Consider the following 26,202-nt stretch of genomic DNA (forward strand, 5'->3'; position numbering starts at 1 on the left):
GTAACCCCCTTTTGGCATTGGTTTGAATTTTGGGGTTTTTTTTTCCCGGTTTGTAAAAAAAAACCCCCTGGTAATTAAATTAACTGGGGGGTATTCCCAAAAAGTGGAATATAAAATATAAAAATTAAATATTAATTAAATTAAATTAACTTTGTTAAAAATATTAAAAAAAAATGGGGGAATATTAAAAAATTTTTAAATATATTTTAAATACAATTATTAACCCTTTTTAAAAAATTAACAACCCCAAATATAATAAAATTTTTTTAATATATATTAATTACAAAAAATTAAAGGTTTTTTCCCTTTTTGGTTAAAAAACCCCTCTTAATTATTTTTCCCAAAAAATTTTGGAAAAAAATTAAAAACTTAAAACCCTTAAACAGGCCTTTTCTTTTCCCTTTCTAAGGGAAAATGTTTTGGAACCCAAAACAGAAAACCCCACCTCCCAAGGCTTGGAAAACCTGTTTAACAGGAATGCCATCTAAAAACCTCTTCAAGAATCCTACCCCGACCCCGGCCATTTAAAGGGACAAAAGGCTTAAGGGTGTACTTTTCCAAAAATATTTTATAGGGGATTCCAAGGGCCGAAAGAGGAAAAGGTATTTAAAAATTTTGGGTTTTAAAAAAACCCTTTAAAATCCCGTTTCCCCTAAAAAAGTTATTTTTGCCCCAAATTTTTTTGGGACAACTTTAAACAAAATTGATGGTTCCTAAACCGAAAAAACAAAATTTAAGCCATTCCAAAAAATTTGGAAAACCCCCTACTTTTGCAATGGGTTTTGGCCCCTTTTAAATCCTTCAAAGGGTCTGCACTTTTGGGGTTTTACAGGAAAATTTTTTTAAGGGCCTTCCCGAAAACTGAAACTTAATTTCTGGGGGGGGGCCCTTTAAACAAACCCTTTTGGAAACCCCGCAAATTTTTTTAAAAAATGGAAAAAAAAGGTAAATATCCCCCAAAGGGGGATTTCCTTCAGCCTTTTTTAGGGGGGGTTTCCCGGGCCTTCCCAAAATTTCCCTTTCCCGTCTCCCTTCCCGGGTTCCCAGCCAAAACCCCGGGGCGGGCCATAGGCTTACGTCTGGCCCAAGGGCCCAAATTCCCCCCCCTTTTGCTTTTGGAAGGAAAATAAGACCAAAATAAAAGGAAAAGTACAATTTTTACCTTTAATTTTTTAAAATTTCCAAACCATTTTTTTCCCCGCCCCCGCCTTTTCCCTTGGGGAAAATTTTCCCCCATGAAAAAGGTATTTCCCCGGCCTTTTGGGTTTTAAAAATTTTTTTAAGGGAATAAAAAAATTCCCTTTTCCAACCCTTACCCCCCCAAGCGGTTTGGTCAGAACCCCAAATTTATGGGAAAAGGTCAACACAGGTTTTCCCTTTAATATTTAGGGGCTATTACCTGCCCAGAAAAAATGGGACCCAAAGGGGTTTTTTCAAGAAAATTTTTTGGTAACAAAAGACTTTTTGGGTTATCCCGGGGTTCCCATTTTCCCCCTTTTTTGGGAATCTTAAAAATTTAAAAAAAAGTAACCTTTTCAAAATCCTTCCTTTCAAAGGAAAATTTGGGTTTGGCAATTGACTTAAGGGAAGTTAAATTTTTCCCCCAGGGACTTCCCGAAAAATTTAATTCAACAATTTTAATTTAAAATTGCAAATTTAAGAAAAGGGCAAGTTGGTTCTTATTTTTTTTGGTTATAATTAAATTACAAGTGTTTAGTTCATCATTCTTTTCTGTTTTTAAAAAAAAAAAAAAAAAAAAAAAAAAAAAAAAAAAAAAAAAAAAAAAAAAAAAAAAAAAAAAAAAAAAAAAAAAAAAAAAAAAAAAAAAAAAAAAAAAAAAAAAAAAAAAAAAAAAAAAAAAAAAAAAAAGGGAACCAAAAAACTTTTTAAATTTTTTGTTAAAAAATTGGTAGCTTTTTTTTACAAAAAAAATGTGAAAAAAGGAAGGTTTTACCAAAGGGGCCAAAAAAAATTTGTTTTTTTAAGGTTTTTTGGTTAATAAATTGGGAAAAAAAAAACCCCCTTTTTTAACCCTTTTGGGGAAGGAAATTTAAAATGGGCCCTTTAAGCCTTTCCTGTCTCTTCCAGGCCTTCTCAGTCCAAACCCAGGAACAGCAGACCACCTAGGCTACAGTCTCAAGGTACTCACAGGCCTAAGCAGTGGGTGGCTCCCACTTAAAAAGCTGGAAGTAGTAAGACACCCCCCTATGGAAAAATGTCACAATGACTTAACCTTAAACCTTCCAAGCCCTGCTCAACTGCCTGCTCCCTTAGGGGAAAGATCGCCCTGCATGCAAAAAACTGGGAACTCATTGCCCAGGACAAATGGGTTTTAAATATAGTTTTCCAAGGATACAGATTCCACTTCCACACCTTACCAACCCCAAACGGTTGTCCAGACAGGCCCCCAAATCAGTGGGCAGAGGCTCAACAGCAGGTTCGCTCTCTTCTAAGTATCAGGGCTATTCAGCCTGTCCCAGCAGAAGAAATGGGACAAGGTTTTTACTCAAGACTTTTCCTGGTACCCACAAAAGACTGCTCCTGGCGTCCTATCCTGGACCTCTCTATTCTGTAAACACCTTTTTGGTAATCTCAAAATTCAAAATGCTAACACTTCAACAGCTGCTTCCTTTGCTAGGGAAAGATGTCTGGTTGGCAACCTTAGACTTAAGGAAGTGTACCTGCACATCCCTATAAGGTTATCTTGCAGGAAATACCTACCCTTCAGAGCAGGCTCAATGCACTATCTTGCAGGAAATACCTACCCTTCAGAGCAGGCTGCATGCACTATCGGTTCTCTGCACTTCCCTTTGGCTTATCTACTGCGCCCAGGGTATTCACAAAGTGTCTAGCTCCAGTCATTGCATTTTGCAGGTAAAGAAATATTCAAATATACCCATACCTGGACGATTGCCTAATTTAGGCAGAAAGCCAGGACATGCTACTAAAACATCTGGCATTTGTAAAGAAACTTCTAACCTCAGTGGGGTACACCATGAACAAAAAGAAATCTCATCTTGTAACCTGCCAACAAATTGTATTCCTGGGAGCAAGCTTGAACACAACTTCCCAGATGGCTTACCTCACAACAGAGAAACAAGTTTATTTGACAGCCTACTTCAAACTACTGGCCCCAAAGACCCAGCTATCTGCAAGGAAAATCCTGCAAGCCCTGGGGTTCTTGGCCTCTTGCATTCCCAAATCCATAAAACAAAGGAGAATGAATACTGCACTCTTTGGACGTGCACAGGCAACTTAGATTTTATTTGGACAGGACTAAGCCTCTCAGAAAATCTGAACAGCTGCTAGTTGACTTTGCTGCAGGGGCAGAGGGGAAGGCCATTTCAAAGCAAACCATTTCCAAATGGATAGCCCATTGCATTAATTTTTGCTATAAGCACCATGGAAAACCTACCCCACAAGGGGATAAGATCACATTCCACCAGGGCTGCATCTGCCTCTACAGCCTTTCTCAGAGGTGTCCCTACCAGGGACATCCTAGAAGCTGCTACTTGGAGCTCTGTACATACCTTCACCAAGCATTACCACATGCCTATTTTTTCTAAATCCAGAGCTGGTTTTGCCACTGCAGTCTTGCAGGGCTTAATAGCTGGTCCTAATGCTCTCTAACTTCCTCCTCACTTCCTTAGCTTTGGGAATTGACCCAAATGTAATGACTGCAACAGTGAAACATGAAGAATATAGTACAGTTGTGTACACTTACCATAAATGTAGATGTTCGAGTGTATTCACTGTTGCAGTCCTGGTTACCCTCCCTCCAGTCCCCTGCCTTCTCTTGACTATACTTTTCTTCATGTTTAGTGTATTTCAGCTTTCTGGTGTATTTGCATTTGTTGGAGGTGTAACCTAACATATAATTGCTTTCCATTATGGGGGCTCCTGACATCTGGGGCAAGAAAAACTGATGTAATGGCATCGGCTGCATGTTTTATACCCCTGACGACCTGACGTCATGGAAGAAGAGACAGTGTCCAACACAGGAATCCAAGACTTTGATATTCAGGCTGGCTGAGGGCTACCTGCAGGCAGATAACCCAAATGTAATGACTGCAACAGTGAATACACTTGAACATCTACATTTATGGTAAGTGTACACAACTGTACTTTTTGTGTTTTGGAATACTGGAGGATACTTTCGTGTTTCCACAGTTTGGTACATCTTAGAGGGATAATCAAAAATAAGATATCCTTTGATCTAAAATACCATCTTCAAGGAATATTAGGCTTTAAGCACTGCAGGAGTGTGCACTGCAGAATTAGCTTAACTTTCAAACTGCAGTACATTCACACAGTAACAAATGTACATTCTATACAATTTCATAGTTTTTAAACCTTGCATATTTAATGAAAAGGGCAAGTACAGTGTAACTTATTTTACTTTAAAAGTTCACTGAATTAATTACATGTAGTGTAGATTAGTTAACATCACCTTTTCTGTTATGAAAGAACAGCTAAATTTTTGTTATTGTAGCTTTTTACATATGTGATAGAGTAGACCAGGCATTTGTGTAGTGGTATAAATGGAGAAGCACTTAACTTTGGAAGATAAGACAAGAGAATAAAGAATGTAAAGTTGAGTGGAGTGCTTGATGTTGAGGAAGGACCAGGTATTTTTAGATTATTATCAAATTAAAGATAGTGATATGAACCAAATGAATTAAGACGCCACTTTGAACTGAATGTGTATCATTTGTTTTCATCTTTAGAAGACTGGAAATGTGGTAAACTTTGCATAATTCTTGTACAGTTTGTGTGTAATGCTATGAGAGTGAGCAAGTTGTGTGGCATTTGTGGCAGCCAGCATAGGGATGTACAGTAGATGTATGACAGTCTTGATTGGTCTTGATTTTTCTGACATTACACTGTAGCAGACGGCACAGTTATTGGAGTAAATTAAGGAATGCATTAGGAGGGAAATTAAATGCAAATGATGTTCTGAAGGTGTTTTTGAAGAGCATGCAGAGACTTACAAATGTAGGGGCAGCAAAGGCCAAGTTGAAAGAACTGCCACATCTAAATGATAATGTTGAGGAAATGGAACATTTTAGCTCCATGTAGATGGTGGATAACCTCAGTCATATGAGCATGCAAGATGAGTGTGAATAACATGGTGTAAATGTAGAAAAGCAAAAGTTGATGGTTGCACATCATTTGACTGTCATTCACCCAAAAGAAGCTATTTACTTTCTTTAGTAAGTGACCCAGGAATGGTTTTTGCAAGCATGAAAGTATGAGTTGTGGAATGGGACAGATGTTTTAAAATGGGACCCAGCTATATGTTTGTAATGCACAGTTGTAACCTCTGTTTGGTACAGTAACACCAAATGGTTATTGTATGATTGTGTTCATGTGCTACAACCAGTAGATATGAATATAAAAGAGAGACTGGGAAGTATCTGACTTTCTGACAGAGCATTGCACTGTTTCAGGTAAAATGTTTGTTGTGTGTAAATATTAACAGACCTTTTTATATATATGTATTTATATATATATATATATATATATATATATATATATATATATATATATATATATATATAATATTGGTTACCTTCATTTCATTGACAACCAAATCAGCAAGACCAATTCACTGAAAGTTCATTTCACTGACAACTCATTTTGTTGACAGTCATATGTGGCCTGATGTTCATCGTGCATACAGCTGCAGTCATAACAGATGGGTTTTCCTGCCGTCAGGTGGGTCCTCGGTCGGCCAAATTCCAAAGTCTAGGTCCGGCGTCGGTTGTCATCGCTTCTTCCCTGACGTCAGTGCAACAGGGGTATAAAAGAACCAACCGACACCATTTTCTTCAGTCTTTCTTGCCGCGCGGTGCCCGAAGCAGAAGCAGTTCGCAAGTGCCGGTCTGTCAGCTCCTGAGATTACGAATATTTTGCAACCGAAGTCTTCTTGAAAGCTAAGTACCCCATTGGGGAAACTTTTCTTGCCTCAGACCGATGTCAGACAAAGTTAATAATTGCATTTCATGTGGGAAGCAAATACCGCATAAGGATTTTCATTCCCTCTGCATTCCTTGCTTAGGCCAAGACCACGACGTCTCGGCCTGTCGTTTTTGTGCTACATTCAACAGACGCACCATTAAGCATCGGGCGGAGTTTGCCCAACACTATTTTGGCAAAAAATTTAATTACATTATGTCGTCGGATACTCCGACTCCAGTTTTGAGTAAAAGACGCAAAGATAAGGACCGACATACGAGGTCCGCGGCTTCTACCGACACCCGCCAAAGCCGACTACAGGTGGTCCGGTTCTCAGTGAGGCGCCTACGCAGCCCCTGACTACCGACGACACTTCATTGGCGGTGTCTACTGTACCCGAGGTCGCAGGCTCTTCAGCCCACACCCCGACTACCGATACCGAAGCCACTCTTGACGGTGAAACTTAGAGTTTAGACAGGTCTGCCAAATCTCAAGGTGTCTTCAGGCCTTCCTCTTCTTTTTCCATCAAGGCTTTCACTAAGTCTAAAGCAGCCATGCATACTAAGAGACAAGCTCCACAGGGCCCTTCTCAAGGCCCCATGCCTAAAAAGCAGATGCTCAAAATGGCTGAGGATTTGATTACTCTTATCAGGGGTTCTCAACCCCCCCTGGACAAAAGGCCCAGAGTGGAGGAAGAATCCCCCTCCTCGGACCAGGCCTCCATTACTTCAGAGCATTCTGATGACCAGGAACATTCATACTCCCCTTTTGAGGATTTTGATGCAGAGGAGTCCATTCCCTCTGTCTCCCCCCCTGAGGATTACTCTTTTGGGGAAACCTTGCATACCTTGAGGGAACACTTCCACTGGGAAGGCCAAGAGTACTCAGACTCCAAGAAAAGGCTTAGGGATTTTCTCTCGCTCCCTCAGCACAGGCCTCTGGCTATACCTCCTGTCTTAGACATTCTAGATGATGTGTATTCGGAGGCCTGCCTTAACCCAGACTCTTTACCTCCAGCCCCAGTCAAGCCTGACAGGTATTACCGGGTTCCTGACTCACACCAATTCCTATACAAAAGCCATGCGGCTGACCCAGAAACTATCTCACAGGGCCCCAAGGGAATTAAGGCCTCCACTGCTAAAAATCCATTACCTTCAGAAAGAGATTCCAGAGCTTTAGAAAGGTGGGGGAAAAAGGTATACACCTCGGCCACCTTAACCATGAGGGCATTAAACTGCCAGATCCATATGTTAAAGTACGAACAGTTTCTGTTATCACAGTTAAGAAGCAAAATGTCACAACCTGAACAACCAGACTTGAAGGAGTTGCAGGATTTGATGCATAGTGCAGAACAAGTGGGTAAACATACCTTGCAATGTGGTTTTGATGCTTTAGAGGCCTCATGTAGAGCTGCTGTTACAGGATCAGTCATACGTAGACATGCCTGGCTCAAAGAGCAAACCTTACCAGATCAGGTCAAAGCTAAATTACTAGATGCCCCTCTGCAAAAAGATGTATTATTTGGTGTTAAAGCTGAGGAGGTATTAAAGAAAATGGAGGAAAAGGCTAAATCAATGCAAACAGTGAAAGATTTCCTACAGGTACAACCTCCACGTTTCAGTAGAAATTGGCCTTCAAAAAAATTGGTCCTTTCCAGCCACGGACAGACCCCAAAGAGGTAGATACAGGCACCCGAGGGGCAGAGGGCAATCTCACGGATCGTTTAGAGGCAGACAATGGCAAGCTCCTACACAAAGAGGTGGTGAGGATAGTTCACAGCCATTCAGAAAGCAGACCCAATGACTTTCCCCTTTGCATGCCAAGCAAGGCTCAAATGGAAGCACCTTTAGGCGGAAAACTGGCATTATTTTCAAAAAATTGGCATATTGTCACAAAAGACAAATGGATCCTGGACATTATAAACAGAGGCTACAGATTCCATTTTCACACCCTTCCAAAAATGAGAGGCATGCCAAGCCTGCCACACAATGAAAGGGCAGAGGCACAAAAACAAATTTCAGATCTCATGGACATGAAAGCTATTCAAGAGGTACCTACACAAGAACAAGGTCAAGGTTTTTACTCCAGACTATTCCTGGTACCAAGGAAGGGAAAAGATTGGAGACCTATTTTGGACCTATCCATCCTAAACACATTTTTACTCATGCCAAAATTCAAGATGCTCACATTACAGCAGCTTCTTCCCATGCTGGGCAAGGAGTCTTGGCTGGTAACATTGGACCTCAAGGAGGCATACCTGCATGTCCCAATCAGACAAGATTGCAGAAGATACCTCAAATTTCTTGCAGGTTCAACCCATTATCAGTTCTCTGCATTGCCCTTTGGCTTATCTACTGCGCCCAGAGTATTCACGAAATGCCTGGCATCAGTAATTGCCTACTGCAGACTTCAAGGGATACAAATATACCCATATTTGGACGACTGCCTGATCCAAGCGGACAGCAAGCACATACTTCTGAAACATCTGGCTTTTGTAATAATGTTGTTGAATTCTCTGGGATTCACAGTCAACAAAAAGAAATCAAGGCTAATACCCTCTCAAACAATAATTTTCCTGGGTGCCAACTTGGACACAAACACCCAGATGGCCTACCTCACGCCAGAGAAACAGGGGCAACTAACTCAATACTTCAGAAAACTAGCAAATTTCACCAGGCTGACTGCAAGGAAAATCCTGCAGGCTCTGGGATGCATGGCATCTTGCATCCTACTAATCCCATGTGCAAAGCTGCATATGAGGAAACTTCAGTGGTACCTGAAAAACCTATGGTCTCAACACAGCCACAGTTTGGAAACAATAATACCACTGATTCCATGTCTTCAAAAGGAATTTCTGTGGTGGGCTCAAGCATGCCAAAGAAACACAGGTCTCCCATTCTGCAAGCCTCAAGCAAATCAAGTCATCACAACAGATGCCTCGGACTACGCCTGGGGGGCGCACATGACAGATCGGTGCATTCAGGGCAAATGGTCCCAAAAAGAAAAGCACCTACACATCAATCAGTAGGAAATGCTAGCAGTAAAAAATGCTATTATGGCTTTCAAAGACCTACTGCATCCAGGCCAGCTATTGATAAGGACAAGACAACACCACAGTGATGTGGTACATAAACAAACATGGAGGAACCCATTCATATCCCCTGTGCAGGTTGGCCATGTCTCTTTGGAACATGGCTCTGGAATTACAAATCCAACTTCAAGCACAATTCCTGCCAGGCAAGGAAAACACGCTGGCAGACAACCTAAGCAGAAATATGACAGATCCACACGAATGGAAGTTGCATCCTCAAGTTTTTGCAAAGATAATTCAAGCATGGGGAAGGCCAGATATAGATCTCTTTGCTACCCACAGAAATTACCAATTGACAAAATTCTGCTCAAGGACCTATCATCCACAGGCCTGGAAAGTGGACGCACTTTCTTTCAGTTGGACAACAATGACAGTTTATGCCTTTCCACCTCTTCCTCTGCTGCCCAAAGTTCTATTAAAAGCCAGAGCAGACAGACCAAAGATGATTCTCATTGCTCCAGACTGGCCAAGACAACACTGGTACCCACTCCTGAGGAGCCTGACGCATTCCCCGCCATGGATCCTGCCTCTAATGCCTCTTCTGTTGACCCAGCACAACTTCAAAACTCTTCACAGTCAGCTGAAAACACTCAATCTAGCCGCATGGAGGATTCCTTAAATTCACAACAGACCCTCCTCTCCAAGGAGGTGCAGGATGTCATTTTGGAGGCCAGAAGGCCTTCTACTAGAAAAGCCTACTCCGCAAAATGGAAACGGTTTTGTGCCTGGAATCAGAAAAAGGGACAGAATCCTGGAATACTGAATTTACCTCAAATAATTACAGTACCTAGCTGAGATGCTAAGCAGTGGACTTTCATTCTCCTCCATCAAAATCCATGCCTCAGCCATTTCTGCTCAATACAACACTTATCCTCCTTTATTCTCTCATCCTCTCTTAAGACAGTTCCTCAGAGGGGCTAAGAATATAAAACCCCCAAGTAAGCAACCAGTACCTGCTTGGGACCTCAATTTAATTCTAGAAAAACTGACCCTGCCTCCACTTGAGCCAGCTGCTTCAACAGAACTGCAATTTTTGTCATGGAAAACAGCCTTCCTTCTGGCTATCACCTCAGCACGCAGGGTTTCGGAACTACAAGCCCTCATGGCTGTGCAGCCTTTCATCATTTTCCATCAGGACAGAGTTTCCTTACGAACCAACCCTTCCTTTATGCCAAAGGTAGTATCCAGTGTAGCCTTGAATCAGGCTATCCACTTACCTACCTTTTACCCTAATCCACAAAACAAAGGGGAGAGACTACTACATTCCTTGGACATTCACAGACAGCTTCGTTATTACTTGGACAGGACAAAGCCATTCAGAAAATCAGAGCAACTCTTTGTGTCCTATGCTACAGGTGCTCAAGGGAAGGCTATTTCCAAACAGACAATCTCAAAATGGATAGCCCACTGCATACGCTTTTGTTATTCTTTTCATGGTAAAACTGTACCTACAAGCATCAGATTTCACTCCACAAGGGCCACAGCTACCTCTGCAGCTTTCCTCAGGGGGGTTCCTACCAAGGATATTTTGGAAGCAGCCACTTGGAGTTCTGTGCATACTTTCTCCAAGTACTATCACCTACCATTATACTCCAAATCTAGAGCGGGCTTTGCCACTGCAGTCTTGCAGGGCATCCTTGCTCCTCCTAGTTCCACTTAGTGCCTACCACCCCTTTTTAGCTTTGGGATTCTACCCATCTGTTATGACTGCAGCTGTATGCACGATGAACATAGTACAGTTTTGTACCTACCATAAATGTAGATGTTCGAGTGCTAATACAGCTGCAGTCCAGGTTTCCCTCCCTCCTTCCCCTCTTGGGACAGGCCTAATGGCTAACACCTCCTCATACAACCTGATTGTGGTATTCTTTTATGGTGTATTTGCTTGCAACTACTGTTTTTTGATTATATTGCATTGCATTATTACATAAATTTATGTTTTGCCTTCCTTCTGGTGGCACCTGACATCTGGGGCAAGAAAAACTGAAGAAAATGGCGTCGGCTGGTTCTTTTATACCCCTGCCGCACTGACGTCAGGGAAGAAGCGACGACATCTGACGCCGGACCTAGACTTTGGAATTCGGCCGACCGAGGACCCGCCTGATGGCAGGATAACCCATCTGTTATGACTGCAGCTGTGTTAGCACTCGAACATCTACATTTATGGTAGGTACAAAACTGTACTTTATTAGGCACACAGTTACCACATAAATACAACATTTGGAATGATGAACAACAGCAAGCAAAATCACTACAAACCACAGGCAATAGACGCTGGGAGAGGAGCAGACAGCAGCCAGGGCTTATCCCGATTGCTAAAGATGGTGCCCCACAAAACCCAGGGTATTTATGGGAGTCCAGAGGATAAAGGTGGAAAGGGGAGAGGGGAGTAAGGGGAAGAACAGGTACAGGTAGGAGGGGTAAGAGACGGACAACTTCAGAGAAGACAATTGGACATCTTGCAAGACGTGAAAATGGTATAGGATGGAAGAGAAGTAGGAATGGCAAGGGCTGAAACAGATAGGAAACAAGGGACAGGGAGAGTGACAGGCAGTAGAGTGGTGAGAAGGACCTAAGTTCTTGAGCAGAAGACAGGTACTGAAGCAGCTAGAGAAGAAACAATCAGCAGTACTGACTACAGAAGGTAAGTTGGATAAGTCAGAAGTGGGTAAAAACAGTGATAAGTGAGCCTAGAAAAGGTAGTTGTAGACAGTAGTAGTAAAGGGTGAAGTTAGAGGAAAAATAGCTGGTCTGGGACTACAGAAATATTAAGGTAAGTAGCCAAGAATAACAGAGGATAAGCAGGAGATGAGGCTGGGATAAGGGTGCCACCTAGTGGACAGGTCTTGTATTGTAGGTAGATATGAGCAGGAGTTAGCTGGAGTAAAACTGGGGAGGAGTGAGTGCTAGAAAAAAGGGGTTACTATGGAGGATAGGGAGGAGTGGGTGTTAAGATACAAAAAGAGAGGGGGTAGAGGCTGCTGGCTGTCCTGGCTCAGGACGTGTTTTAACACCTGTAGCAGTGGTACAATAGTAGAAAGTATTACTGGCAGGAATTATTCAGCAAACATACTTTTCTTGTTTCCTTGAGAGAAGGTTGCAGGGAATTAAGGCTGTGAGGTGAACCGCTGGTATTTGGAGAAGGTCCTTTAGGTTCCTAGAAACTAGTGCTGGAAGCACAAGAAGAGCAGGGTAACTGAGAAAATACCAGACCGCTACAGTTTCCACATTAGGCAAATGTTTCAAAAACATGCTATGATGCAGCTGAGGCCTCTGCTATGTCTGCAGCTTCAGCTTCTGTTGTGCACAGGTACTCCTGGCTCAGGCTACAGCCCCTTCCTGAAGATTTTAAAACCAAGATATTGGACGCACCTCTGGACAACAAATTCCTGTTCAGAAAACAATCTCTGCTGAACTGTTTAAAAGCATCCAGGGGAAAAAAGTAAGGAGCTCCAGGACCTAAAACATTCACTGGTCTCTCCAATTCATAAATATTACAGGAATTACCCTGCAAAAACTTTCTTTGTCAGAATAGCCCTTGCTCCAGCCTCCTGCACCACTTCTAGGCACAGAAAAGGGCCCAGGAAGACACCCTTCCCAAGAACAGCCCCTCCTCAGCCTGCCACCAGGCAGCCCTTTCAAAACAGAAACAGTAATGTGTGACTGCCTCAGCCATCTTTCCCTCTCTTCCAGGCTCTTGCACTGTATTCCCCTATGGAAAAAAGTCACTTCAGATCGATGGATTCTGGCAATAGTGGGAAAAGGATACTTCATGTCCTGGCAGGAAAAACCCATGCCACAAGGCATCCCCTTCTCTCCCAAAAAACAGTTTCACCTAATCCCTCAGGTCATCTAAGAACTACTCACCCAGGGGACCATAGAAACCGTTCTCCCAGGGCAAGAAGGGAGAGTGTTTTACTCCAGGTTATTCCTGGTGCCAAAAAAGGACAGCCCTTGGAGGCCCATCCTAGATCTGTCCTTCCTAAATCTCTTTCTGAAGGTCCCTTCCTTAAGAATGCTTTCACTTCAAAGCCATCTTCCACTACTACAACCCAAAGCTTTCATGGCCACTTTGGACTTGAAGGAGGCATATCTCCATATTCCCATCCACCCAAACTACAGGACATGTTTGCGTTTTTCTGGACCCTCTTCACACTTTCAGTTTACTGCCTTGCCCTTTGGTTTATCCACTAGCCCCAGCAGTAGCCTACTGCAGAACAAAGGGCATTCAAATCTGTCCCTACCTGGATGACATCTTCATTCTAGCAGAAGAGGAAGTTAGAACCTCAGGAGTCATCGTCTATTCTCCATGTCCCTGCTCCAGAGATTGAGATTCACCCTCAACCTAGCAAAATCGTCCCTCACTCCAGCACAGGACAAAACTTTCCTGGGCTGCAGAATAAGGACCGACTTGATAAAGGCCTTCCTTCCTTGTCAACCACTTCCAGAACCTCCTTCTGGTCACCCACCTCTCAGCCAGGTAGTTCATGCTCTTCCTAGACCTCATGACAGCCACAATTCCTATGCTGCAAGTTGGTCACAACACAGCCATCCCCTGGACATTCAGGTACCCTTTTTACCATGCGTGAAGACAGAACAGAGGTGGTGGATCCAGCAAGTACAACAGAACCCAGGCCTACTCCTGCAACCCACCAGTCCAGTACAGTCCACATACACAGGCGGTGGGGAGCAACCGTGAACAGCCTCAAGATGCAGGCCCTGTGGGAGCCCTCCATCCAGAAAAAGCATGTCAACATAAGGGAGATGATTGCGGTCCTCCCAGCTCTGCAGGCTTTTCTCCCTCTTATGCAAACAGGTCCCCTACAAATCTTCACAGACAAACAACTGTGATGTGGTACATCAACAAATGGGGGGGGGGGTCAGGTCTTACCTGCTTTGCAGGCTAGCAGTGCAAGCTTGGGAGTTAGTCTCTCAGAACAACATATCACTGCAGGCTGTCCATATTCCATCCCAGGACAACTGTCAGGTGGATGCCCTCAGCAGATCATTCTGTCTGCATCATGAGTGGATGTTGCACAGAGATGTGTTCTTAGACATTGTCCACCAATGGGGCACACCTCAAATAGATTTCTTTGCCTTCCCCCAGAACAGGCAATTGCAGCTTTTCTGCTCCAAGGATCCCTCCCCACTAGCCTGGAGAGCAGACGCCTTCTCCATCTCTTGGAAGGGAATGTTCCTTTATGCCTTCCTTCCTTTCCCACTCATTCAGAAAGTCCTTCTAAAAATCAGGAGGGACAAGCCAAGAATCTTGCTGGTGACCCCCTATTGACCAAGGCAGCATTGGTTCTCCCTTCTTCAATCTCTTGCCAAGGGCAATCACCACAAATTGCCTCACAAGGTGGATCTGCTCACACAACAGAAGGGATCTCTCATTCATCCACACCTGGAGATGCTCTGCTTAACCCTCTGTGTGATAAACGTTTGATCCCCTTCAGACACCGCTACACAGAAAACATGCCATCTATCCTGTAGGAGGCCAGGAAACCCAATACCAGGAGGTCCTATGTTTCCAAATGGAAAAGGTTCTCCAAATGGTGTCTCCAAAGGGACCTCTTCCAGGTGGATGTTCCTCTAGTCTTAACCTATGTGTGTGAGCTCATAAAGTCAGACCTTTCATATTCATCAGTAAAGGTCCACTTATCTGTCATTTCTGCCTGCTTACCTCTGGACCCACCTCTACTTTCCAGATTGGATGTTAAACTATTCTTAAAAGGGGTACTCCACCTTAGGCCATGAAAGAAACCTATTTCTCCACCTTGGGACCTAAACTGTGTACTAGAAACACTCACAATTGCTCCTTTTGAGCCAGCTAGCTCTGCTTCTCTGCAGTTGTGCACATGGAAAACTGTCCTACTAGTAGCCCTTACCTCAGCCAGAAGGGTTTTAGAATTACAAGGACTAATGGCATCCCCACACTATAGAATCTTCCACAAAGATAGGGTGACCCTGCACACCAGTCCCTCTTTCGTGGCCAAAGTGGTCAGTGAGCTGTCCCTCAGTCAGTGCATTTGCTTACCTTCTTTCCTTCCCCACAGAATGACAGTGAGAGAATACTCCACACCCTTGATGTCCACAGACGATTAAGGTTCTGTTTGGACAAAACCAAAGCTGTCAAAGTCCAATCAGCTCTTTGTGTCCTTCCACCCCAGGGCCCTGGGCAAGGCAGTATCCAAATAAACTATCTGGTGCTGGATAAGGGAAACTGTCTCCTTCTGTTATTCCTACCATGGCAAACACTTACCTCATGGGGTCAAGGCACACACTACAGGAGCTGTAGCTTCTTTTGGGGCCTTCCTCAAAGGCCTGGACACAACTACAATTCTTGAGAGAGCCACATGGTCCTCTGTGCATACCTTCACCAAACATTACAAATTGGACCATGTCTCCAGAGCCAGTGCAGGATTTGCAAGGGCAATCCTGCACGGATTCCTGGAAATCTGCAGCTTCTTCCACTACCCTTCCTCCTACTTGAGCTCTGGTACTCTGCCACAGGAAGAGTACTGCAGCATGGGAATAGAAGGACATTGAATAGTTGTGGAAAATCTTACCATACCCATAGATGTCCTTCTCGTCCATGTTGCAGTATTCCTTCCCACCCACCTATTCTCCTTCACTGCATTTACCCTGTCTAGATGACATCATTGGTACTTCTTAGTCTACTGTCCAACTGGGCAGTTAGTTCTGAGGTCTTTGTGCACAGACGTCACATTTAAGGCTCCTGGTTTATGGCCCTGCATGTGACATCCCGTGCACCTGGCAGCAACCAGGCTTAAGCTTAGGAGCCAACATTCAGGTCGCCTGAGGTAGAGGATCCCACAGTAAGAATACTACAACATGGAAGAGAAGGACATCTATGGTTATGGTAAGATTTTACACAACTATTCTTTACATTTTCTGTGGAATGAGGATCTGGGACACCAAAGTAGGTGACTACAGGTTACAGTGTTGCTACCTCTTTGCATTAGCTACATCTGTTTTTTGTTGGTATGTACGGCTACTTTTAATGTTGTGGTGAGACTGTCATAGCCAAGCCTTCCGTACAGTGACTGATTAACTCATTCATTTTGAATTGCACATCCTATTTGTAAAAGCAAATTTTCTTGTGATTTTGTAAATGTTAAAGTTAATGCATTTGTCTTTCACGTCTAGCTCTGGAAAGCAGTTTGTCCGCTACATTAATATGTTGATAAACGACACAACATTCTTATTAGATGAAAGCCTTGAATCGCTTAAACGTATCCATGAGATACAGGAGGAGATGAAGAGTAAGGAGCATTGGGAATCACTGCCTCGGGTAAGGAGTATACACAACAGCCAGCTATTGCTGAAATGTTGATAAGAGAAAAAATCATTACTGATAGAGCAAAGGAAGGTGGTTAATTTTTCATGTTTTTACTCAAATCTTGACTTTTAACTCACTCAACTCTAAAACGCCATTTTTGTATACTTCCAGTTCACACCCGTATCTCCTTATGGTAACCAGAATTATTTTTGCTTCTGGCTTCTTTAACTAAGCGACTTACCGGCTAGTAATGGACATTATTAGAAAGGGAAAGAGTTATTAACAAAATGACACTAACATTGTTAGTCTAGGATGTCATGCAATGGAGACGTTAATGTTTGCTACTTACTATACATATTTTCATAACTAAGACCTACATTTTATGGAGGTGTATGGTTTGAAGCACCAATGTGGGAGACTGGACAAATCACTGAAAATGGTGGGTTATATCACATAATTCTGGAAATATTGCTAGCTGTTAGTAATTATGAAAATGAGCAATATTTCTATGTGTACTTCATCATCATCTTTCGGCTTTTCCCGTTAGGGGTCGCCACAGCGGATCATCTCTTTCCATTTCTTCCTGTCCTCTGCATCTTGCTCTGTCACACCAACCGCCTGCATGTCCTCTTTCACCACGTCCATAAACCTTATCTTAGGCTTTCCTCTTTTCCTCTTACCTGGCAGCTCCATCCTTAGCATCTTTTTCCCAATATACCCATCATCCCTCCTCAGCACATGTCCAAACCAACGCAATCTCGTCTCTCTTGCTTTGTCTCTAAACTGTCCAACATGAGCTGACCCTCTAATATACTGATTCCTAATCCTATCCATCCTAGTCACACCGAGTGCAAATCTTAACATCTTTAACTCTGCCACATCCAGCTCTGACTCCTGCCTTTTTGTCAATGCCACTGTCTCCAGCCCATATATCATAGCATATAACATATACATATACCATAACATATACCATATAACATATAATATTTCTATGTGTACTTGATACTTTAAAAAACAAGTGACTTACAAACGGTTGAATGGCATTAGGTGAAATCTTAGATGTTGTTGAAGAAAATTGTCTAATATTTGCAGTGTAAGTTGCACATGTTGAGCGCTATCCACTTTTATTTCTATGGCTAATTATACAGTTAAACATACATGTTCTTATTTCTGTAAATATCTCTGTAAACATGCACTTAGAGGAATTTCTTGTCATATGAAAGCTTTTGTGTGGTTAATAAAAATGTTTCAGTAGTATTTGTCTAGGTTGTATAGTCTTCAAGACATAAAATTTTGTTTGTGAATGTTTAGAAAAAAATATATATAATTTGTTGTGTGCATTATAATACGTTACACTTTTTATGGAAAAGGCTATGAACGCACTATCACTGTAAAGAATACTTCTTACTGACAACAATATTGCTATTTGTACAGTTTTAATAGCGTTTTTGTTCACAAAGTTTCTGCATTTATATTTCTTTACCTTATGTTTTTTAAGTTTATTTTTCAGAAAATGGTCTGGAATGTAAGATGTGCGTAGGCTGCTAGAGGTATGACTTTCCATACCACATAGGTGTTAATGGGTTAAACATTTGTTACACTGTACAAGATATTTTTGCTTTAACAAATCATTAATTGCGTACTCATTTAAGGAATCCAGCATCAAATGAAAATATTAGAAAAGAATAATCAAGTCAGTAACCACAGAATTCAGAGATAACTTAAATCAACGTCTATGACAAAGAAATCATACAAGCAATGTACAACTAAATACTAAAGTAAGTACAGTAAAGTTGTTCTGACAGTACAAGTTCTGAAAGTCAGACAAGAAGCTACAATTCCTTTACTCACTATCAATCACAGTCACACTTCTTTTTAACAGTAAAGATCAACAAATTACAAACTAGGATAGGATTCTTTAGATAAGCTCTGGATTGTTCTCTCTGCAGTCTGTTTGAATTTATAGCTGACTAGGCCCCCTGGGATGGCTAGAGCTTGCCTGCCTAAAACCTATCCCTTTCTAACAACCAACAGTGAAAATTGAAGGTAAAAACAAGAAAATATAAATCAAAGTAAATCTACTTGTCTACAAGCTATCCCTTCCTTCCTACAAACAGTGAAAAAGTGATAAAAAAATGTAAATTCAAATAAAACGTTTTACCAGTCAACTCCACAGTAAATCACAAACCAAGACAGGATTTTTTAGATAACTTCTGGATTATCCTGTCTGCAGTCTTTGTGAATTTATAGCTGACTAGGCCCATTGGGATGGCTAGAGATTGCCTGTCTAAATCCTATCCCTTTCTAATAACTAACAGTGAAAAATAAAGATAAAACAAAGTATAAATGAAAGTAAATCTTCCTGTCTACAAGCTACCCCTTCATTTCTACAAACAGTGAAAAACAGTGATAAAAAATATAAATTCAAATAAAACTTCTCTTACCAGTCAACTTCATAGTAAATCACAAACCAGGATAGGTTTATTTAGATAAGCTCTGGATGGATTTTGCCTGAGTGTTGGACATCATTACATTTGCTATGAGACTGAATTATGTTGAGAGGGTAAAGGTACCTTAGCACAGAGGAAGACCTACATTTCTTCAGTAGCAGCAACGTCTTTTTTCAGTAGCAGCAATGTCAGCATTCCAGGTGCAGGACTGAGAGTCCAGTTGCATATTTTGGGGTGGGAGGTTGCTGGAGTGTCAGCCCCCATGGATACATCAATTCCGCATTCCAGAGTAGAAATTCTGTTCTCCGTTTATCATTGCATACCCCCTAGAACAGTTGATTCGCATTCTCCCCTTTGTAGCAAAAGATCTCCAGTGGTGGGTCAATCAGGCCATCTTAAATTAGGGAATCCTGTTTATACAAGAGAACTCTAATCAGACCATCACTGCAGATCCATTAGACATTGCTTGGGTAGCATTCTCTCAGGACCCCGACGTCTAGGAGACTTGATCAGCCTCAAAGAAGAGGCGGCACATTATCGTCAAGGAGATGTTGGCTCTCATTCAGTGGCTAAGGGCCCTAAACCAGCTCTGGACAGCATCACCGTGGGGATATATCTCGCCAGCTCTGCAGGCTAATTGTGATTGTGTTGCAACTGGCAGTACAACAAAAAATGTCTGTCATGGTGATTTATATCCCATCAGCACTGACTTGTCAAGCAGCTCTTTAATGGAATTCTACATCTCCACTTACATTTGAAAAACCGTTACTCTCTATGCCTTTGAGTGTCATGATTGACAGGCTAGCATTTGCTCCAGTTGAGTCCACTGATTCGCTATTTTTGAATATTGTATAGTTGAAATTTTTGTAATCATTACCTGTGCTTACAAGATCTTAAAGCTGCAGGCTCTCATGTAGGGAACCATATTGGGTCATTTACAAGCTTTGGATGTCCCTTCAGGCCAACCCTGTTTTTATCCCAGAAGTGGTTTCTGAGGTTTGTATGAGCCCATTTATTTCCCTGTTTTCTCTCTCAAGGCAGAAACCAGGACAGAAAGGACCCTTCACACCATGGATGTGTACCACCAGCTCATGTTTTACCTTAAAGAGTTGCATGAGTTTAGGACATTCATACAGCTATTTGTCACCATTGTTGTAGGGATGGAAGGGTTGAAAGTCACCAAGCAAACTCTTTCCAAGTGGCTTGCTGTCTGGATTGCCTTTTTCCTTCAGGCAGCTCACCACCCATTTGGAAATGCTGCAGTCAGAAATTACTCGACTGTAGAGGCATAGCCACTTCCAGTGCTTTGCCTCAGAAATTTCTCCATTGGAGACATCCCTGCAGCTACCACTTAACTTTATTTACCCTTTGTTGACATGTTTAATCCCACTAGGCTTGTATCTTCTTTTTAGGGAAGACCTCAGCACTTGGTCATCAGTTTTCAGCAAGCATTACTGATTCTCAACTGTGACTCTTAGTCGGTTCTTACTTGTTACATCTGTACTTCAGGATCCCGCCTTCTGATCCTTTGATCTTTTGCTATTCCTCTGGATGCCTACAACTTGATGAATTCACTGCTTCGATTTCAAGTCACTTTTAGATGCACTAAGACTTGGCTGTAACAGATACATTACTGCTGTATCAATAGAGCTATAGGGGAATCCCTCCATAATGGATCACAGATACCTTACCCCATATCTCCCTGTTGTTGGAATTCCCTTTACTTAGGTATGTGATTGTATTTTACTTCTGACAGTATAAGTGTTGTTTTTTCTTGAGATATGGAACGTGTTCTTGCTCAGTGATTGGGGTGACTTGTAGGCTCAAGGACTATGTATATTTTCCTAGTGCAGTGTGCCTGCCTAGGATATGGGTGAAAGCAGTCAGAGTTGCTTCTGAGAAGAAATGCCATATTAGAATAGAAGAGAGGATAACTGTTGCCATAGACCCATCAAGATGGGGACCCATCACAGATCGGGTCGTATAGAATAAGGTGCACGCACGCGCGCGTGTGTGTGTTCTGTATTAGCAGTGAAAATGTGACTTCCACTGGAATCATGTGGTGTATGTGAAGGCACAGTGACTGAATGGAATTTCAGATGAAATAAGTTTGAATGGACACTTCGTGTAAACAATTAAAAATGTTTTTTTCTTTATGTAGAAAGGGAACTGTTAGCAGTGTACACTCACACTATTTAATCAACTCTGAGGTTGCTTCAGCTTGGAGTTTGTACAGCTGGCAGGAAATTGACATTCAGTGAACTGAACCTTTGCAAAGTATCTGTCTCAGTTTCCCTGCTCCCAACATTTGTAAGACATGTCTATGAACCGCTTCCATGGAACAGCAATAAGCTTTTTAGCTAGATCTTCTGGCAGAGTGCATGATTTTATTTATTTTGTTTCTGTTGCTGTTGCCAAGGAAGAAAGGAGCCAGTGCATATATCACAATCACTGATTCTGAAAGTGCTTGAACTTAACTCTGTTAATCATTGGAAATATGTCCTGACAGCAAATTATACTTATTTCTTTAATATTAATCTGTTGCCAAGGATAAGGCCAAGGTCTGTCATGCATGATTTATTTATTTATTTAACATTTGTTTACCAGGAAAGTCCGACTTGGAATGAGCCAATTTTCAGCTGAGGCTTGGAGAGAAACGCTCCAGACACATGTCTGTGTATCATGCGAGGAAACCGGAGCACCAGGAGGAAACCTACACGAACACAGGGGGGACATGCAGACTCTGCACAGAAGGCATCCCAGCTGAGAATCGAACTGGAGAACCTCTTGCTGTCAGGCGACAATGCAAACCGCTGCACCACTGCGCCGTCCATCACACGTATTATATGACATTGTACATAATATAAAAAGCTTCATAAAACATAACAGTTTTTTTCTGTAGAAGTGCTGCAGTGATGTGAATTGTTTCAAGCTGTACAAAGCAAGTAATTGTTCTCTACTGCAGAAATGTAGCAGGGTCTTAAAAAGTGAAAGTACTGCTTATGCTCACACATTTGCTATGTTGCCTTTCTTGGACTGGAACTTTCTGGTTTGCTTTGGGAAAAATTAATTTGGGATTATAATTCTGACCAAGTCCAAAATTTGGTTCAGAAATGTCTTTACCTAATGTAGAAATGGCAAATTGCCTAAAAAGGTTATACTTATGAAATATTTTCCAGTGTTGTGTCAGTGCAGGTTACCTTCTGAAATTGAGTTCCATTGTGCACCTGTTCAGTTCATTTAGAGTTTGTGCTTTCCTCTGGAAGTGTTCTTTGGACTACATGTGAGAAGAGATTCTGTTTCAAGCATGTGTGATCTTAGATCTGTGAATTTTGTCTGTAAGTTGTTTGGAGCTTAGAGGTAGATGCCGATAATATTTGTCTGCCATTTAAGCATTTTTATTTTACATTTCTTTGCACAAGTGCATATGCCTAGGTGCCGGAAGCTGTTAAAGACTGGGGGGGGGGGGGGGGGTAGAGGGTGACAAGGGCACTTAGTGAACTAAAAAGGGTAATTTTTTTATAATTATTTGCTACCTCAACATAGGCCCACTTGGAGGACATTTTAGCTTAGCCATTTCCCTTTTGGTGCTTGAATTAACATTTTCTGACTGGTCTTAGCTATCCCCATGGCTGATAATTGTATATTAGCCCTAGTGAGAACAACTGTGATCATACCATAGATAATTTGAGGGGGCCATGTAATAGATGCAGCATTTAGGAACTGCCTCTATCCATTAGTGGCATGAGGGGAAATCCTGGAGTACATTTTCTATTACCCATCCTTAGATCCAAGTTGCATTTGAATATGGATGGATGAGCTTTGCTTTATTTTTATGCATAGTCTGTTCCGGAACAGTGGTAGCCTCTGTGATGTATATCCATCTCTCCACAACATTCAATTTAGATACCTGGAGTGAGCATTTCTGATGCCATTTGACTTGCTGATGTTCAATAGGTCCATCTGTATTATGTCGGAGGATGCTTTGTATGTCAGACATGTCACTCTAAGCACTCTGTAGGATACTGACCATAGTAATAAATCTTTGAGGTGGTCCATGCAAGACCTATTGTTTAGGACTTGTATCCTTTTAGTAAGGTATCTCTGAAGGTATTCAGATTGTTGCATGGGGCTGGACAGATACATGCCAAAGTGGGCATTATACAAAATGTTTGACATAATGAAAGCTTTGTAAAGGAGGACAACAGCATCTCTAGATCTAGTCACAATCAGTTTGTTTATAAGCTGTGCAATATAGAAAGGCTTTCCTATGACTCTGGGCACATGTTGGTCAAAAGTTAGGTCACTGTACGCACAAGTTCCCAAATGCCAAACAATTGGATCAGTTTTCAGAGGGCATTGTCATGATTTTGACACCAGTTATTATTTGCGGCTTCAATAACTTCTCCTAGCTTGCAGTCATCCCAAACTTAGCTGGCCAAAGCTCTCTGGTATTTCCTTTTACTTTCTAGCTGTATATGCCAAACAGAAAAATTCTCAGCACCGAACCCTGGGGGACTTCATTGGTGACTGGTCTCTTTCCCTGTTTTGATCTCCTGCATCCTGTGAGCCAAGTTGGCAATGCAGCTGGTGATGTAAGTGTTTGCTCCTACATTATTCATCTTTTGTACTACACCTGAGTAGTGGATTGTGTCAAAAGGCTTGGTCAGGTCAAGGTAATGTGGTGTGAACTGTTTTACCTTCATCCATTGCTTTGGTAACAAGAGTAAAGCTTAAAATTTGCCCATGATTTTGACCCTTTCACACTTTCCTCTGGGATGTTTTCAAACACATTTTTAGATCCATGCATACATGTATGCATTCCTTGATTCATCTTCCTGATTGTATTAAATTATATTCCTTGTATAATACAGCACACTTGTTAGACTTAAGTTAGAGCGCTTTTTAAATTTATTGTTTAAACATTTTTCCAGTAGGCAATGAAACAAAAATGCATCAACCAATAATGACAAAACTGGTAAAAACAACAAAGGTGAGCGAGCTTATGGGACTACCTCCTTTATTGGTAAGCACTTTCGTTGGCAATAAATAAGCCAACTTCTTCAGACCAACGAAACAAATACAAAATAGCCTTCCATGTAGACAGGGATTGCTTTTTATACATAGTGCAAATCCAATCAAGCAATTAATTAATTAAGTATTTAAAAACAATTATTTAAATGCCAAAACACAAATACCTATGTGTCTGCTGAACCAAAGATTTTTTATGTTGCATTAGATTTAACTACATCCTTAAATCTTCAACATTAAACCTTCCACTAACCTAGTCCATGTCCCCATTAAAAATTACAACCACGCAAAACTTGTGGCCATAATATACACACTTTAACATTAAAATTAATAAAAAAGCTTTTAAAATCATTATTGAAAAAATATAAATATACATAAATTTATTTACACACACTCAATATTTCTAAATATTATATGTGGCTTGTTATTTTTGTTTATCTAGCTAGTGCTTTTATTTTGAGTAAACATTTTATAGACACGTACTCATTTAACCCAGGCATAATATAAGCCATAGTACGAATCTGCCACGCCAGCTCTGCTTCTTCCAGTCTGAGTTGCCATGGGCCTCCCCTAATATTTTGATATACCTTTTGCAAAACAATAAAACTGAATTTGTGATCTGGGTATTCTATAACATGTCTTGCTAGGGCATCTGTACTAATCTGCCTACCAATGCTATATTGATGCTCGTATATTCTTTGCTTGAGCTTACGTTCGGTTTTACCAATGTAATAAACTTCGCACTGGTTGCAGACAGCCCCATATACTACCCCTTGGAAATCACAAGTATGTTTACCCCAAATATAATAGGGCTTGTCTCTAATATTAATCTTGTTGGTAACCTTAATGTGTTTACATTGGGCACACCTCCCACATTTAAACATACCAGTTTAGCCTCTTGCTACTCTTTTAGGTCTCTCTACTAGATTTTTCAAGTTACGGCCTCTTCTGTATGTTATAGATAGTGCTGGCCCTAACTTCTTAACTACTTCATTGTCTTGTTGAATTATAGCCCAATTTTTACACATAATCTCCCTAATGCTTCCTGCATCTATGGAATATGTTGTTAAAAAACTTGCAACATTCCAGTCCTTTTCATTTCTCCAAGAACTAATATCCATGTTGCCACTTACAGGGGTTGTATAAATTTGTTTATCTTGTATCAGAGGCTGAAAATGCCCTATTATTCTTTTGTTACGTACCTCTTCCATCATCTGATCAATCAGAGGTAAAGGGTATGCTCTTTTCGAAAACATTTTCTTAAGGTCACATTCTTCTAAGAAATCTTCGAATCTGGATACCATCCCTGCTGCTCTCACTGCCTGTCCCTTAATCACTGCTCTTTTTTGGTGAAAGGGATGGCAGCTTGTGAAATGTAAGAATGTGTTGGAATATGTGGGTTTTCGGTGAATGGTAGACCGGAATTGTCCATGACTATAATCTTTACTAAGATGGATATCCAAGAAGTTGACCTAATTTTGGCCAACTTGGCATGTGAACTCCAAAAATGAAGTAGATGAAGCCATTTCAGATGTAAACCCAGTGATTATATCCACCGGGCCCTTCCACAAAAAGAACATGTCGTCTTGGTATCTTGCATACCAAGCCACATGTTCTTTATATGTTACACAATTGAATCGGAAGGACTTTTCCCAATGGGCCAAGACACTATTAGCAAAGCTGCTCCCACAAGGGGAGTCCATTGCAATGCCACTTTTTTGGAGAAACAGTTTGTCTGTGAAAAGAATGTAATTGTTCTCTAGAACTATTTCAAGGAGAACTTCTATCAAATTGATTTGCTGATGTTCCATCCCTCTTATATGGAGGAACACCCTAACCCATTCAATCCCTATTTTGTGGGGGATGGAAGTATAGAGATCCTTGATGTCCACTATTAAAAAAATGTAATGTTCTTTAAATTCCAATGTATTGATGTTATGCAGAAAATGCCACGAATCTCAGCATACTTGTGTCTCCAACTTGACAAAGGGTTTCAGCTTGAAGTTGATATACTTAGCTCAAGCATAAGTTACTGAACCCCTACCGTCCACTATAGGTCTAAAAGGTGGACTGTTAATATCTTTATGTATTTTAGGGGCGCCAAACAATGTCGGAACTACTGTGGCTGGCATGTTCAAGAAATGATACGTATCCACGTCAATGCTCCCTTCAAGAAACAGGTCACTCAGCATGCTATTGATTTTATTATATGCCCCATTTAGTTCGTTCTTGCTTGCACTAACATAGGCCTCACTATCTAGATGACTCAACATTTTTGCTTCATAAACTTGTTGATCCATAAAGACCAACCCACCTCCTTTATCAGGTTTCATAACCCTCACATTACATACATTAAGCAATTTGAGAAG

The 26,202-nt window shown here is 41.4% G+C and overlaps 1 protein-coding gene across 2 annotated transcripts in view; it reads left to right on the forward strand.

Annotated features, from left to right (window-relative positions):
* Nucleotides 1-26,202, forward strand: part of UBE4B (ubiquitination factor E4B) — a 2,592,778-nt gene that overhangs the window by 2,097,985 nt on the left and 468,591 nt on the right. For both annotated transcript variants that reach the window (XM_044063145.1, XM_044063144.1), the window contains one exon: nt 16,220-16,364. In XM_044063145.1, the coding sequence (XP_043919080.1) occupies nt 16,220-16,364 (145 nt within the window). The remainder of the gene's footprint in view (nt 1-16,219; nt 16,365-26,202) is intronic.

The sequence above is a fragment of the Protopterus annectens genome, chromosome 2.part1 (assembly GCF_019279795.1).
Source record: "Protopterus annectens isolate FY-2018-M chromosome 2.part1, PAN1.0, whole genome shotgun sequence".
NCBI lineage: Eukaryota > Metazoa > Chordata > Ceratodontiformes > Protopteridae > Protopterus > Protopterus annectens.